This window comes from Eutrema salsugineum, unplaced genomic scaffold (assembly GCF_000478725.1).
Source record: "Eutrema salsugineum unplaced genomic scaffold, Eutsalg1_0 scaffold_16, whole genome shotgun sequence".
In the NCBI taxonomy this organism is placed as follows: domain Eukaryota; kingdom Viridiplantae; phylum Streptophyta; class Magnoliopsida; order Brassicales; family Brassicaceae; genus Eutrema; species Eutrema salsugineum.
In genome coordinates this window covers 4,065,136-4,082,064 of record NW_006256858.1, presented here as the reverse complement: position 1 = coordinate 4,082,064, position 16,929 = coordinate 4,065,136, and the positions used below count along the sequence as shown (strand labels likewise).

At 33.4% G+C, this 16,929-nt stretch overlaps 2 protein-coding genes across 3 annotated transcripts; both read right to left on the bottom strand.

Annotated features, from left to right (window-relative positions):
- Positions 1-7,200: 7,200 nt before the first annotated feature.
- LOC18021058 (LOB domain-containing protein 27) lies at positions 7,201-8,350 on the bottom strand. Its single transcript, XM_006404256.1, has 2 exons — positions 7,404-8,350; positions 7,201-7,294 (listed from the first exon to the last, which is right to left on the bottom strand). Exons 1-2 carry the CDS (start codon positions 8,348-8,350, stop codon positions 7,201-7,203), a joined length of 1,041 nt encoding a protein of 346 aa, XP_006404319.1.
- A 909-nt stretch (positions 8,351-9,259) lies between these two features.
- Positions 9,260-16,358, bottom strand: LOC18021057. Of its 2 annotated transcripts, none has more exons than XM_024157652.1 (15): positions 13,585-16,358; positions 13,376-13,504; positions 13,109-13,297; positions 12,978-13,027; positions 12,558-12,870; positions 12,317-12,452; positions 12,051-12,209; positions 11,614-11,709; positions 11,099-11,280; positions 10,773-10,988; positions 10,398-10,673; positions 10,165-10,312; positions 9,938-10,071; positions 9,757-9,843; positions 9,260-9,676 (listed from the first exon to the last, which is right to left on the bottom strand). In XM_024157652.1, exons 1-15 carry the CDS (start codon positions 16,156-16,158, stop codon positions 9,593-9,595), a joined length of 4,773 nt encoding a protein of 1,590 aa, XP_024013420.1. In that variant the 5' UTR covers positions 16,159-16,358; the 3' UTR covers positions 9,260-9,592. The 2 variants fall into 2 exon arrangements, with proteins under 2 accessions (XP_024013420.1, XP_024013421.1); XM_024157653.1 differs by having other exon boundaries at positions 12,051-12,206; positions 13,585-16,158.
- Positions 16,359-16,929: the final 571 nt, after the last annotated feature.

Sequence of the window (16,929 nt, the reverse complement as noted above, 5' to 3'; positions counted from 1 at the left end):
TTAAAAAATATACCATATTTTTGATGATATTAAACTTTTTACTAATTCGTTTGTCTTAAAGCAAACTAATCTAATTTTGTTTGATATTGGTTATTTTATGATTCAGCACTCAAATCATTATGTACTTGGTTTTGTTTGTTCTATTTGCCAACCACTTTGTTGTATTTTATTTTTGGCTATAAACATCGGAACATATATCCTACATAAAAATTTACCAAATTGTATAAATAGTCTTAACATGGATGAATTGTTTCTTTTACATTTTCTATAAAAATATTGGATAAATTTACATTATGAAACTCTTATTTGTCTTGTTTTTTGTTTGTTGGTGACATTCAAAAAAATGTGATGTATAATATGTTATATATTTTGTGTTTTGGTTTACTTTCAATTGTTCAGACTTCAGAGGTAAGATACTACAATAGTTTAATTTAATTCACCATCTTCATTACAAAATACACCCAGATAACCTATCACACAGATCCAAAATTTAAAAGAATTATTATTCCATGTATATTGTTAACTGTGGACAAATTACAAACATCAAGTTAAGAATCAAAATGTAATTCATTAGAAAAAACTCTTTGCCTGATTATTTCTCATAAAATTCTACATTGAATACATATTTCTATCAAGTAACATTTAGATTTTGTGATCCTATCAAATAAATATGCTATTTTAAAATAATTATTTTAGACTCCCTAGCATCTTTCTTTAGCAAACATTACTTCATCTTGACAACTTACATCTCCAGCAACTTTCATATTCGCCACTAACTCTTCATGCGTCTTCAATTGTGCAGCTTTTCTTAATGGAGCAAAACCATCTCAGATAAAGACAATATCGGTCTCAAACAATTATCTTCAACCATTTCTGTAAAGAACTTGTAAGCATTATTCCAATGCTCCATCCCACAAAACACTCTCTCTGTCTCGGAGAATTTTAGGCACCACAACCAAATTAGTGTAAATTGTAACATCTGGTTCGAATTTATCATTCAAGCCATTGAAACGTTAGCTCTTTTTTTCCTAGAGAGGATGCTAACGAATATGCAAAACACAATTTTATCAGGAACACATATGTAATCTTCCATTCAGTTAAAGTAATGTATTACCTCCCTGAAGGTAATCTCTCTAACGTAATGTCTACTCAAAACCGTGAAGGTCTCCATCAAAATCTCTACGATGAGACGATTAGATTCATAGTTTATTTTGTTTTAAGGATGAGACGATTTCTGGTCGTAGTCGTTAGTTAAAAAAAGCTATAAATTGTAGATGAGGGATTCTATGGCGGACGCCACTGCACTTCTATATCACGCATCACAAAAACGGAGGGGAGATTTGTGAGACGTTGGCGGCAGAAACTTGGGAGGTTTTGAGGGAGAGAGAAGGGAAGGTGAAAGCTAGGGTTTATCATTGGGGTTAGTACAGCTTTTGCGGTAATGATCTTTCATATGCAATGAAACTTTTTTATAGTGTGCGTATATTTAGGAGTTAACAAAGGTAAGACAGAGAAGACGCGATGGCGGTAGGGGATTCGTCCTTTTCATGGTCATAGGGCAAAGGAGTTTCGAGGTGGTTAATGGTTTATTAGAAAAGATACAATAAAGTAATGTGAATTAAATATTTGAATGGTGAAGTTGGAACGATTTGTAATTAATATTCTGATTAATTAAAAAGGGAATAAAATAAATCGAAATAGAATTAAGAATAGAAATATTGAAAATATCAATTAATTTGGCTGATGTGTCAAGCTGATGTAGCAAAAGATGGAGTGCTTATGTGTCAAGCTGTAAGACTCAACTGAGTCTTTATATAATAGATTATAAAATTCTATTTTTCTACAAAATTAATCTATTTTTTATTTTTGATAATATTAAATTTCATCCAAATTTGTAAAAATATAGTCATTAAATGTGATTTTTTGTTTTAATATAATTTATTAATAGACATTTTTTTATAAGTTTAATCTATTTTTTGTATTTGGTAATATGAATATCATATGAACTCGTAAAACTGTAGTCAATATTTTTTGTAGATGTAATATTTTTTATTTTTGCACCTAACCAAATATATCTTCGTTATTATTTTTCTCAACCTGGTTTTTTCTTTGTTAGTTAATTTTTAATGATAAAAATATGTATTTTATAAGACAAATTTAATATCTTCGTCAAATCGTATTTTGCTTTCTGCCTGAGACTTCAAGTCTCAACCCTTTATCCCGGTGATAAGGTTGTCATCGGTGGATATGCCTTTATACAAAGAAAATGGATCAATGTCTATGTAAACAAAACCAGAATGAATTCAATACAAGAAATATAATACAGTTTTCAAAAACCCATAAATCAAAGAGGAGACGAAGAATAAAAAAATTTACCTATTGACTTGTGGAATTTTGAGTCGATATTAGAAAGCATTGGAGATTGTTTGAGATTCCATCTTTCCAATTTCCAAAATAAAATTTAATTTGCAGTTTATTATGAACCATAAATTGATATGTACTTCTCTTTCGGTTTTTGTGTTCAATTAAAAATGAAATTAGTATAATTTAACTGTTTAATTTTCTCATAATGTTTTATAATCTGATGTGTTAAAAAAATGAATGCTGATGTGTCAAGCTTGTGAGACTCAACAGAGTCTTTATATAATAGATACTAGACTTGTACCTGCGCATACGCGCGGGTTTTGTTTACATAATATTTATAAAAATATGTTTGTGCTGATATATATATATATATATATAATTATAAGAATATGGTAATTTGTTTGATTGGTTAGTATTAGTTTTTTTAAAAATAAAATCTTTATAAAACAAATAACTTTTTTTTTAAGGATTGGAAGTAGTGTAAGTAAGAAAATTATTCTACTATTCTAAAAATCATAAACAGAGTAAAAAATACGTAGATAAAAGCCATATTTGTTTGGTTGAATTGCTTGAAAACATATAAGTACCTCTGATTTTTAATGTTCTCATATTTATGACATCCACAATTGCCATGATTTTGCAAAAACCACCCCATACTTCATGTTTCACAATAAAATGCAGCTATAATAATATGATATTTGACCCATAAAAACCGCCAAATCTTTGAATATAGAGAATGCTACATCTGTACATTCTTTCATACAACAAGCTTCGAAAAAGGTGTTGATGATGAGGATAAACCGGAAGAAAAAATATCAAGTTAGTACAAAAAATATTAAAAAATTTTAGACAAATACCAAAAGATTAGAAATGTTGTTTAATTATTTTTGTTAGGAATGTGGAAAGCCTTAATTTTTATGTAACTTAATAGTTATGAACATAAATACATATGAAATAAACATTAAATAGAAAAGTTAAGTTAGAAGTAATGGTATTAATTAGTTTTTAATTTTTTATTTTAAAATTTATTATTTATTAATTGGATTAAAGGAGATGTGTCCTCCATTCAGATGCTGATGTGGCAGCAGGATGGAGAGAGTTTACCTAAAATCATATATATGATTTACCTCTATATACATGAACTACTTCATAAAATTGTTGGGTTATTTCTTTGAGATAAGCCCATATACTAGTATTATTATTATTGATATTTATTTTTATGGATGTTCATAAATAGAAATGGAAAATTAAAAAAAATAAAATCTTATAGTAATAAAAGTTGAAGCTAAATGCTTCTCAAGGCGTCCACATAGTATTTAAAAGGGCAATTTAATTGGTCCACATCATTATTCAAAATTAAGAAAATTTACAAATTTTAATATTATTGTTAAATAAGGAAATTAAGAAAGTTTAATATTAAAATAACATGGCATCTAACGGAGATTTAACAACCCAACATGAACCACAAAAGTAACAATTAGCTGACCAAGCAATATCCGAATATATTTGGTAAGTCTCAAAACAAGGAGGCGAGACCAAATCACTTCCCGCAATGGGCCTCGTGTGGGATCTTCCAGCTTTGATTTCTAAATCTATTAATAAAAAAAGTTAAGGTTATATGTCTCTAAAAGTGTCCACATACGATTTAAAAGTTCAATTTTATTGGTTCACATCAATATTTAAAATTAAAAAATTCCAAATTTTTATAATTATATCGTTAACAAAATATATTTATAGAAATATTTTTAAAATAATATTGTTAACAAAATTTTCTATTATTAATAACAGTTAAAGCTATATTATTTTCAAAGCATCCACATCAGCATTTAAAATTCAATTTTATTTGTATATATCAAAATTGTAAATTAAAAAAAGTTTCCTAATTCTAATATTATTGTTAAGAAAATAAATTAAAAACTAAAGAAATTTCTATTAACAAAAAACAACATGATATTAAAATCTTCAATATCACTGTTTAAGTTAAAATTTTAATTTGTTATCTATAATAAAAATATATCCTACTTATACAAGATTAAGTTACTTGATTTTAAAGTTTTTCACGTAAAATTTTAAATAATTAATAACTAAAATTTATATTCATCTAAATTCTTGTTACATATGCAAAACATGTTTGCAGATAACCTCATGTAATATATTATGCGAGAAAAAATAAAAAAAAAGTACATTTTGTATATTCGATTTGGAATTGCAGTAGATTAATAGAAATTCTTAGTTTTTAGTTTTTTAATTTGTTATTTATTTTCTATATTTGTATGTATTAAATTGTATCGGTTTTACCTACTTAATTATAATTAGAAAAAGTGAGAATGAATATAATGAAACTGAATATAATCATACAAAAATCATTAAAATATATAAATAAGATTGAAAAAACATATATAACAAGAATAAAAATGAACATGATGAAAATTTTTTTTCATTCTTATTAGAAGAGATGATGTATAATCATTGAAAAATTATTTCAAATGTAACTCAACCAATTGACAAAAAAAATATTAAATTCACATATTTTGTGTAATTTTATTCATATCATATTCAACTATTATTTGGTTTCAAAACTAAAGTTGTTAATCTCAGAGTAAATATTTTATTTATTAGTTTTTTTAAACTAATAAATCAAAATAAAATTTTGTATTGTTAAAAAAGAGCAGAAAAAGATTAAATTTTCATTTTATTTTTATAAAATAACACATATATAATTGATATAAAAGTGAAAATGATGAAAAAATAATTTTTTCTTCTTGATTTAAAGAAGTGAATGTATAATATTTTATCATCATATCAATATTATTTTTAAAAAGTGGCATTTGATTAATTTGTAAAATTTTTAGGTAGCTTGAGTATATTAACTTATTGATAAAATAACACATTTTTGAAATACGACATATATAGATTCAAAATTAAACCGTTAAAACATCATAATTTACATTAAAATTATTATATTAACATCATAATATTTTTAATATATTATCAAAACACTAATATATAAATTTATATCATAATAAATATAATTAATTGTATATAATTTTTATCAATAAAATACCTACGCATAGCGTGGGAGCAAAAACTAGTTTAATTAAAAACTTGAAACATACATAGTTAAAGTCTCACATCAATATCTAAATGAAGAGGCCTATAATTTTTCTTCAATATAAGTAGCAACATCAATTAAAATCTTTTTGAGCTTAAAAACTATCGTTTAAATAAAATTTGGATTTGACCAGATCCATCGGTTCGCAAAATTTTAATTGGTTTTTTTCCAAATTTATCTGGTTTTTTAAAGTTCAACTGGATTGTCAGCCGGTACTTTACATAACCTTCTGATTTGTGGCTAAACGACTCGATTATGTGAGTTTGGTAAATAATTTTCTAGAAAAAAAGGAAGAAAACTTATGTTTTAGAATTTTTAGAGTTTTGATTATTATTATTATTTTTTGTGTAGGTTTGAGACGATATTTTTATACTAATTTTTTTATAAAGATCATTTTTTTTAATTCGCTACAGATCTAAGCACGACACTGTATGCCAATTGATATCTGATAAGGATTTTGGTGAAGTGAAGCATTTCAAGGCTTCATTGGCTCGTGTAGTTCTGTTTTAGTGTTGGTGATTTGGTTCTAGGATTTGTTGGATGAGCCAAGCATGTTTCCATTGTCGAAGAAGAAAGTTTTTGAATGTGGGTTATGCTAACTACGTAGAGTGAAGGCTTTGTCTTTGGACTACCAGTGAATCAGCTTACAATTTGCGTAGTTGGCTATTTACCTAGACTTTCAAATTTGTTAATCTTTTTCATGGTTTCTCTATTCTTCGGGATATCAAGATCAATAATCAATATCGCTACTTCTCGTCACTGTAAGGTTGATCCCTAGCTGGATTGATTTTGCTTCTATGCTTTTTTTTTTGTTTTTTGGTTTTTTTTTTGCATGACACCAGTAGACGTAGGTTTAAACAATCTACTAAGTAACTTGTAAAACCCAACCTTTTCATTTCTGATCATATTTACATTCTTATCTTATACAAAAATTCCTAGGAAAATATCATTTCAAAAGATCGAAGATTTTAGATTTTTGTAATATACTTCAACTTCCTAAAACTTATCTTACAACAGTTCAAAATTTATCAAAAGAAAATACAAAACAATGTGTAAATATTTTCATCAACAAAAAACACTATATTATCATAAACCATCAGTTATACTATCTTGAGATATGAAGAGATTTTTACAAATGTTACAGCCAAGGATACCATATATAAGGAAGATCTATCTGTTTCATCATTATCATATCTTCATCCTACATGATAAATGATAATTTTACCATCAACTTCAAATAAAACGTATATGCTTCACGTCTACTATTGAAAATTTGGAAAGTAACACACGAGAACAATGGACGGCTCTACTTACAATAGTCTATAATATCACATTGCATACATAATCAGCAAAAACTGCAAACATTTTAAAGCAAAACCAAACTTAGTTTCTAACTATCAACTGATATAACTACTGGACGGAGCTTCCTCAATGTTCTATATTTCATTTTTGTTGTAACAAAAGATTTTTTTTATATGAAAAGAAACACAAATGAATCTATAGTTATATTGCGGTTTAAAAAAAAACACAATCTAACTGTTAAAAAAAGATTCAGATTTTATTCTAGTAATTAAATGTAAAACTAAGAGAAGGAATTAATTAAGAATTCATTCGTGGTATATAGAAAATTCAAAAATAATCTTTGAAAGAATAAATAAAAACAAAAAAAATTCAAAAAAAGTAACCTCGTCTTTCCTTCTCATTCATAATCACACGATCAAAAATCAGCTCACACTAGTCAGACTGAAGCAAGTTGCCGCACTCCTCAACTCGTTCTCTCCAATTTCACCTATCGGTTCCTTCAGCGATTCACCGGAGCTGCAATTACCAAATAATATGATTCAAAACACTCCCCCAATTATCAGATTTTTTAAATGAGAATAACACAGAAACGTGCACAAAAAGAAAGAAAGAAAAAAACACATACCTTGAGGCGTAAGCTTCTTTGGAATCCGCAAATGATTGCCTGTCATCGATGATGTCGAGGAACTGATGGATTTCATCGTATTCGTGAACATCATCTCCTTCTCCCTCTTGCTGATTCGATACCATTTGAAGATTAACGAGCTGTGACTGTATGGCCATCACACCGTTATTGCTCTTGATCTCGTTACAGCTCTCGTTTTGATTGATGAATCCACTGTTATGATAAGGAAATCCATTCTGACCCCAAGCCAATGAAGTATTGGTGAGAATCTCCTTAGAATTTGTATACGTAGCAGAAGGGCTATACCCATTGTTATTGTTATTAGCCTCATAAGTGTAAGGGTGTTGCTGTGTTTCAGAAACGTTTAAAGGACTAAAGAATGATGTACTTGGATTATTGTTAATGGGAAGTCCCATTCCTAAGTCGAGCTGTGATGTAATATCCTCTTGCTTTTCACCAATCTCATGAATCATTTGGTTATGATGATGATTTTGACCATTATTGTTGTTGTTTTGTTGGTTGCGGTAGAGGTGTAATTGTGAATTGACAGCTTTGAGTTCTTCCTCGGCCAGCCAGATCATGTATTGAAGATGTTGTGTGATACCTAGACAACCATGGACAGGGTTACGGTCACGGACATAAGACTGAAATATGATTGATTTCATGGCTTCAGGTTTCTGAGCTTCATCGAGATTCTCGAGGATCTTCACGATGCCTTTAACGCCAAACAGTCTGTGAACGTTTTGGAACAGTTTTGGTTGTTCTGCTGGGAAATACGGGGCGAGTGGGCAGTCGGCTGCGCAGCGTCTGCGCTGGTACTTGCATGCGGCACAAGCTCCATTCGTGCCGCCTTTGAGAGTCATGAAAAGGATGAAAGTGATCCAGAGAAGATCCAAAAACCTCTTTAGTGACCCAATGGGATTGTGGATGGTTTTTATTTGGCTCATTCGATGGTGAAGAAATCGAAAAAAAAAAAGAGATTGGAGAAAAAGAAAGAGAGCAAAGGTTGAGGATTTTGAAAGAGATGATAGTCTGTGTGTGTTTTAATGGTTTTTGGGTAAATGAGAAATGAAGAAGGAGAAGGGGTCTGGTATATAATGCGGATTTTGCTGAGTGTGGAAAGACTAAGCAATCAAATTAAAAAAATGTTGAAACCGAATCATCAGGGACTGTTTTTCTTTTTTAGATTTTTAATTCGATTTTGAGTTCGTTTATCTTTTCTAAGAATAGAGTTACAATGGACAGATGTTTTCTTTTACTTAGTGGAATCTTATTTGTTTCGATATTGTATATAGATAGAATTTAAGTTTGAAATATGGATTAGATTTGTTTAATTTGAATCACAATAATTTTGTACTAAGTTAAAATTAAACGAAAAAATTCCATGAAGTTATTTAAGTTTTGAATTAGACAGTTTTCTCAATCATATTTAGTTGAAGAAAAATTAAATTCAAGTCGAACCAATTTACTTGGATATTCTTTCAATTAAACAGATTTTTTTTGGCTTTTTATGTTTTATTTTAGTTTATTTGAGTTTTTATAATAAACTCATCATAAGAATCATTTTCAAAATCGTATTCATAATTTGAAAATAATAGTGCACGTTTAACAACTAGATAACTAAGAGACCATTTTTAAGTTTTCAGGCATTACAACAAATATATAGATACGTATGCCAATTCTATTCAAATGGCCGAATTTTTCATTTTTATTCTTTTGGAAAGCTAGATTAATACGAACATATAAATCCTTATTGTGAAAATGATATAGCCAAGAAAATTACCCTGACATCTAAAGAAAACATAAATAAAATCTCATAAATAGAAATTAAAAAAAATTACTAGCTATTAATCATCTTAATAATATATTATTAATATTAGAAACTAGTAGTAATAGAAATACGGAAATATTAAGTAATTAAGTGTACTGAAAATGATATAGCCAAGAAAATTACCCTGACATATCCTAAGACCTCTAATACTAATCTGAAGACAAAATCTTCTTCCCCAATCTCTTACAACCACTGATATTTCCCACTTAACCCAAAAAATGTAATTGTGATGAGTAAAATCTCATTCATTTCTCTCGAGTTTTCTATTCTAAAACAAAAAAGTACTTACTTCCTTTGCAGTTTGTACTTGGGAAATCTCCTAAACTGTACTTGCTCTGTTTTTTTCTTCTTTTTGATTTTAACGTTTCTCGTAGAGAAGAACCTGTGGTTGCAAGTGTCCTCTCTCACACATCGAAAGTACATCATTCCAGCTACCGATCACCTGAAGATATCAAATAAATTGTGTGGGAAGAGTGTATCCGCATGCAAAGTCAAAGTGTATTTCAATAGTCTTCTTATTACCTTCACGGTTTTGTCATCGTACATGATCCATCGATCCTGTTCATGACTATATGCAAAGCAGTGATAATGCTGTCCATAATAGCAAACCTGGAGATGCAGAGAAATAGCAAAAGACCAACTTAAAGTTATAAAAGTCCAAAAGTTCGAAGAAGAAACACAGGGAAGAAATTGAGACACGTACCACGGAAGCTAAGGTATATGTGCTCTTAGGGTCCAGACCTCGGTAAATATTGCTGATGTCTATCACGGTATTCAAGGCTGCAAGAGTAGCTGCTATGTCTTCTACATTCTCACATGTGTTTTGCCACCCTAAAACTGCCAGTCCCAATATAAAAAGAGCATCAGACACAAATATGAGTGATCTAAACAAAAGGTTTACAATCATCAGACTCCTAACAAGGGTTTTACCTGTAGTAAAAACATGTGGTGGAGTGGTGAGAATATGGTGTATATGGTTGGGTTTCCCACAACCACCAGCGTCAGGATCACAGGCTAATTGATGGTTCATCTCCACAAGATTTAGAAGTTCGTCGAATGAATTCTCAGCGAATGTGACCTATTAGGCATAAAGTGGGGGCAAAACACAGTGAATTACCAATTAATTACGTGAAACTCAAGTCTAATGAACACTCGTATAATACCTTCATTGTCCGCAGGGCACTAGCGTTGATATTATGGAAAAACGAAGTGTACTTCATATGCCTGGACTCCAGACCACAACTGTTGCAATTCAGTTGCTCAAAAATATCCATTCCAAACAGAGAATGGGCAATACATGTGCGGTTGGCACAGTCCCATGAACCCGTACAGTTGCTCTCCAAAGATTCTGCGTCAGACACGCTCGAGCTCTGAGCAAATGCGCGATGAAGGCAGTCGAAAATCACAGCCAATACCTCTGAAGCATCGTTCATCTGAGCCTGTCCACCATATGACGCCCATGTTTAGGCTACTTGATATGAACAAAAGCTTACTCTGTATTAGGATAAAAATTTCAAACCAGATATCATTTCCTGTACCTCTTGGAAGAAACTGCTATCTGGATACAATTTACTCAAAGCAATCCTTAGAGATGACGGAGCCACAGGTTCTTTTTGTGTTTCGCTCGAAGCACCGTTTAAAGCAGTAAAAATTTCATACAATGAGCAGACAACACAAGGATCTCCCACGTGATGGTGCTCTAGTGTTGAACTCCGCAAGAACTCAGCCCGAAACATCTCCAGATTCCATAAAGACTTAGATCAAAGAGAAAAAAAAAAGCAGTCAGCAAATAAAAATCTTTTAAGCTTGATATTATAGAATTGATACTCAAGAAATCAAACCAGTTTATGAGAACGAAGGCTACCTGTATGATAACATTCAGAAAGCAGTTGTATTCACCAACTTCATTCTGAAGACCTGTGCCAAATATGGCAACTCCAGTCGAGCTCTGAGACTCCTTTGTGACATCAGATAAAAGCCCATCATTGTTTACTTCGACAGATGTCCTCAAACCTGACGTCATATATCTACCTCCTTGGTACGCATCTGGGTTGAAACAAAGTATTCCGGTGTCAGGAGCTTCATATCAGGGGTTTTTATCACCCCAAAATGTCACACAACAAATATGAGAAAAAAAAAAAAAAAAAAAAAAAAAAGTAGCACCTGTTGGCATAAGTAAAACATGAGACAAAAGTAGTTTAAGACATCTAAAATAAATATTCATGCAAGAATCAGGTAATAGAATGAGTCCTAAGATGGAGAGTAGTATAATCTTCTCATAAGGACATTGTCAGTAAAACAATAATCACGAACCGAGCCCTAAGCAACCAATCGCAAAAGTTGACTGTGAGATATAAATAAGGATGGTTGAAAAACTACCAAGGCTTTGACGCACTGCCTTTTTAAGGTCAGCTTGAAACCGTTCTTCTTCATCCTCTTCAGCTTGTAATTGTCTTAATGTCTTTGTTCCCGCATCTACATCACCAGGATAAGATATTGAATGCAATGAATAATGTTTGAAAACAGTTGCTCAATAATATTGTAAATACTGTCATTCATAGTAGACAGAAAAGCCAAATCAGGATACATTAGTTACAGAGGCATATGTTATGATTTTCTAACTGTGAAATTTTTGCCAGGCAAAACATTTTGATTCATGCCTTAATTGGTCATTTGCCAAGCGTATCTGATATTCAAGTTAAGAAAATCAATAAGCTGAGGAAAACAAATCTAGATCCAAATCAGACATCTCTACATCACAGCTATCAATACTTCGAAAAGATGAGACAAAGAAAAAGATAGATAAAAAGACTTACCACCATTGCTAAGTAGACATTCAGATTGTCTCTCACCGTCGGTGCTCTCAGAAGGTGCACCAATTAACTTGTTAGAAGCTTTGTGGCGTCTACCCCTCCTCCCGGTGCGCTGATCAGATTGGAAAACGCCAGCTTGAGTAGCTACCCCATTAGCCACTACTGCAACACAAAAAAAACCATAGCGACTCAGAAAGGCCACTACAGACATATATTCAAATTCGAAGACCAGTAGACAAATCTTATCAGATTAGAAGACCAGCGGCAACCTTTTGGGGATTTAACATGCTGCACCTTTGCAGAGTCAGTTATTGGACAATGATTTGTTGACGGCAAAACATCACTTGTATTCACTTTGGTTCTGTCCAAGTTATCAGGTAGTCCATTCCTTTGGATCCAGTTATCCTGGGAAAACAAATAAAAACAAAAATAAATGTCAAGTGATATTCAGAAAAAAATAAAATACTATAAAAACTTTTAAACCTTGTCACTATGGACAGGATTGGTTACCTGACTTACGGATTCTTCTTGATTTTGTAAATCTAAATCATCAACGACATTTTCTTTGCAATCATCATACACTGCCTCTGAAACATTCATTGGAACTAAAGAGTTGTATTTCTTTTGTTGTTCAGCACTGTGCTTCTCCTTAGCTTCATTCTCAATTCTTCTTTGATACTCTAGAGTTGTTTCAAGCTTCCTCTCCTCTTCCTCTAGCTCCATTCGGCGTCTGCATTCCTCTTCCTGTTTTTTCAAAGCTTCAACAGATTCAGGAACAACGTCAGCCTCTGAATGATCACCACATGATGAAACCGGAGGGAGGCTGGAACAAGATATCATCAAGATCAAAGACAGGTCATTCACCACCACATTTTCATAATGAAAGGTATTCATGAGGAGCTAATTTTTTTGTAAAGAGCAGATCTTCACCTGTGTTCAATCGAATCAACATTGCAGCGATGATCATTTCCAATAGAAGCCTGAAGCAAAACGATAAAGCTAGTTAAAAATATAGAGAAGAAATAGTTAATCCTTTGTTCAAACAAAAAATTTGTTCAGACCTTTAAATCCTTCAGTTTCTTGGTGTCTTTAATCTTTTTCTTATCCTTGGACTTTTCCTTCGAGTGTTTTGAATTATCGTTTCTTCGGCCAGCATCCTTGGAATCAAGAGCAAGCTCAACAAGAAATGCTTCTCTCGCAGCGTCCGACTTCTCAGTGGCATCTTTCTCTGCCAATGCCTCCAAATGTGCCTGGAGAGATTAATAAAGAAATGCCAATTAGAACCTGAAAGAACACTGTAATCAAGGTCCAATGAGTTAGATACTTACCCACATGTAGGACTTCACCAACGGTAACAGAACTAGCAGATAATCATTGGAGGATACAGCTCCTAGCTTTAGCTCTAACTGCTGCATCCCAGTAACATTGCGCATAATTTGCGCGTCGATTCTGCTAAGCTGTTATAGCACACATACATAGTATTTGTTTAGGACAAATGTCTATCCCAGTAGTGTTGCGTAAAGATAGAAAAGGTTACCTCTGCAGACAACTGCTCTTTTTGTTTCTGGATTGCAATCTCTATGAAACTGTCAGCCTCATTTAGGGAATCCTTCATCCCCCATTCATCAGCTTCGCCAGATTCTAGATCACGTAGATAAGAACTCGTGCCAGCACATTCATATCCAAATTGGTTGTGGTTAAGAGATTCTGCATCTTTCAAAACATTTGTTATAGCGTCTAACTCAAATCTACTACTGATAAACACCAACTCAAGGTCATTCTCATTTAGCTCTTCTCTTCGTCTTCTCAGCACAGATTCATAGCTTTCATGGGTAAACTCTGCTGAAGTCTCCCTCTTTCGGCTTTCGTCAAGACAAAGGTCCTCAACAGTCTGCAATGCTCCCTCGTAGCTTAAGTGCTCGGATTTTCTCTCGCAGAGGTTCTGCAAGTGACAGAACTCCTTCTCAAGAATCTGCATGATCTCCAGTCCTTCATTTGTTTTATCTTCCTTTGTACGCATCCATGACACAATTTGTTCCTCGCTAGAGGGTCCTGTGAAGATCCACGAAAGAAATCCATCCGCACCAGAAGACACTTTATTTCCATTAGCAATATTTCCAGTACTTGCTATAGCTCCATTATTCACTGCTGAGCTCATATACTTCTCTTGGATACACTCAGTGCCAAGCAAATTTTCATCCAGAAGAAGACATGAATTTTCACCATCAAGAAGAATCTCGTCTGTAACTTCAAGACCCCGGTCGCCAACATTAACTTCATCGTTTGGGTTACTTTGTTCAGAATATCGACTCAATCCACAGGCCTGTGACAAGTCTTGAAGGAATTTGAGAATTTTGCTGAGCTGGTTAGCTCCCAAAAAGAAGATGCATATGGGTGACTGACCCAAACCACGATTTAAGAACTGCGAAACCAAGGGCACATTCCGGAGTTCATCCAACGTAAATTGTATCACCTTATCATGATGGCTAACAGCTAAATATTTGTGTCTAATAAGTAGCTCAAAGGCTGCACGGATTTTTTTAAGGAGCTTTGCACGTTCAATGTCATCAGATATCGGCCATCCATCAGGAAGATGAAATGAAACTGACAGCTTACCGTTGCAAGTATCTTCAAGATTCTCTTTCTCAGGTGAAGTATCAATATCATTCCATGCATCCTTGAAGCAGTCGTCACCATCGTCCATATTGTCTCCAGAGTGAAATTCACTAGACTCAGAGTTTTGGATTTTCTGGTGACTGCAAAGCAATTTCACCGCAGCAGAGAGATCCAATGGTTTCCATGGGGAACTAAGAAGAATCTCGATCCTCTCACTGTCGAGACTTTCTGGCAAAACCATTTGCATCTTAGGTAACACGTTACCCATATGCTCCTGCACAATATGCTGCATATGAGACTCAGAATCCATGAATTTTTCGCTGCAACGGCAGCAAACCCAGAACCTCCAAGTCTTATTGGCCTCACAAAAGGACATAGCTTCACTTATAACCTCATTTGCATTGCCATCCTTTGATGCACTAAAGTGACTCTTAAGATCACTAACCTTAACTCTAAGCAACTCTTTCTTCATTTCTATGCTCATAGAATCCCAATATGACCTAACCCGATCCCTTCTCTCTGCTGTGGAGCCGTTTTTCCTTGCATTTCCATGCTTTCTCCTCTCCCCGCTTCTTTGTCCTGCGCCTAATGCTGGATCTGCTCCCTTGTTGTTTACAGTTCCTACAATATCCGACGAGGAAGATTCTGACTTCTGTTGCTGAACTAACTTAGCTGCAGCTACCCTCACTTCAATCTCTTTTCTCTTCTCTTCAAGAGTCTTGGTAGCTTTCTTAATCTCATTCGGCCTCCTGGTCTGAATCAAGGTACTCTCAATAGGATCCTCAACCATCCTCCTAATGGGTATCAACCGAAACTTCTCTTCACCATTTCCCAGGTTTTTCATCCAAGTGGAAATGGAACCAAGATTAGATTTCTGTATCAGTGACGTGAGCTCATCCTGAACGTTTGCAATACGACCCTCTGGTGTCAATATCTTCTGCTGATTCTCATCCTGAAGACTCTCTTTCGCAGGATCAATGGGGTTTTCAATCGAGAGAGCTCGTTGGCACTCTTGCAAAACCTCATCAAACTCTATCGACTCTCTCCCATCGTTTGCAGCCTCGAAAAGCAAATTCGCGTAAAAATGCCCAAACTCAATAGAGTTGGGAGACAGCTCCACAGCTTTTCTAGCAGATTCAATCGCATTACGCAGATGCTTCTGCTTCGTAGCTGGATCCTCGAAGACGGAAGCAACCTTGACGTACAGAGTCCCCTGAACACGGTGGATTAGGGCAGAGTCTCGGTGGCGAGAGCATGCTTCCTTCATGAGCCGAATCGCCTTGTTGTAGCTCCCTCGCTGGAATGACAACAGCGCCTTCTCGCACTCGAGCTTGACCTCGGCTGAGACGACCGGCTCGGCATTAGCGGCCGGTCCAGAAAATCCGCCCTCATTGAAGCTACAAGAGGAAATCTCAGACGACGGCGCAGCCTCTACCGCCGCAGAAGACGGCGATTGTTTGGAGCGAGACGCGAGGGTTTTCTTCTTCTGACCCATCCACGATTCAGCTCAAAACTAATTTAATCGGCATGAAGGATACACAGAGAGATATTGTATACGGTCCGCCAAATGCTCAAAAGATGGTCAAATCGGGAATTTTCCGGCACCGTATTACGGCGGAGGACTGAAGGAGAGAGTTGGTGAGACGGGAAGAGATAGAGAGTAGAAGAAGAGTCGTTGTGGTCTCTGTGTGCAATTCGATGGCGGAGGAGAAATTTACATAGCGAGATTATGCAGTGGTCACTATATTTATTTATTTATTTATTTATTTATCGACCCTACACTACTGTTCTCTTTAGTCTGTGTACTAGTGTTTTTTTTGTTCAATTATTTATTCAAAATTTGCTACACTTTCGAACATTACCTCTGCATTTAGCAAAAAAAAAAGTGACTTATTTTTGCCACTTTATCTCATTTTCATTTGGTTTTGATAGAACATGATAGATCTGACAACAAAAAATGCATTCCGAACAATAAAATTATAAGAGTTTAAAATTTTATTCCAATTTTCCGATTTTTATTCGAATTTGGATATAATCTTTGGCGATGATACAAATCGAAGCTTTAGAAAACATGACATAGTTATGTTTCTATCTTCAAAGATAAAAAAAGTTACACTTTTAATTTTGAAGAATTTACTAGCATATTAAATCGTCAAACTAATTTTAAACTTTTCACCCGCGAACATAACAGAATAAATAAACCGTTATAACCGTTATTTTTTTATTAATTACGGAATAGTTAATATTCGTTTCTTTGGATCTTTTC

What these genes read in the sequence shown, in the direction of transcription:
- LOC18021058 (XM_006404256.1), bottom strand. Translation starts at nt 8,350, where the DNA reads ATGAGCCAAATAAAAACCATCCACAATCCCATTGGGTCACTAAAGAGG. An exon ending in AAAGAAGCTTACGCCTCAAG is followed by an intron (nt 7,295 to 7,403) that starts GTATGTGTTTTT and finishes TGGTAATTGCAG; the next exon opens with CTCCGGTGAATCGCTGAAGG.
- LOC18021057 (XM_024157652.1), bottom strand. Translation starts at nt 16,158, where the DNA reads ATGGGTCAGAAGAAGAAAACCCTCGCGTCTCGCTCCAAACAATCGCCG. An exon ending in AAGAGCAGTTGTCTGCAGAG is followed by an intron (nt 13,505 to 13,584) that starts GTAACCTTTTCT and finishes GTGCTATAACAG; the next exon opens with CTTAGCAGAATCGACGCGCA. An exon ending in ATGTCTACTTAGCAATGGTG is followed by an intron (nt 11,710 to 12,050) that starts GTAAGTCTTTTT and finishes CTGGTGATGTAG; the next exon opens with ATGCGGGAACAAAGACATTA.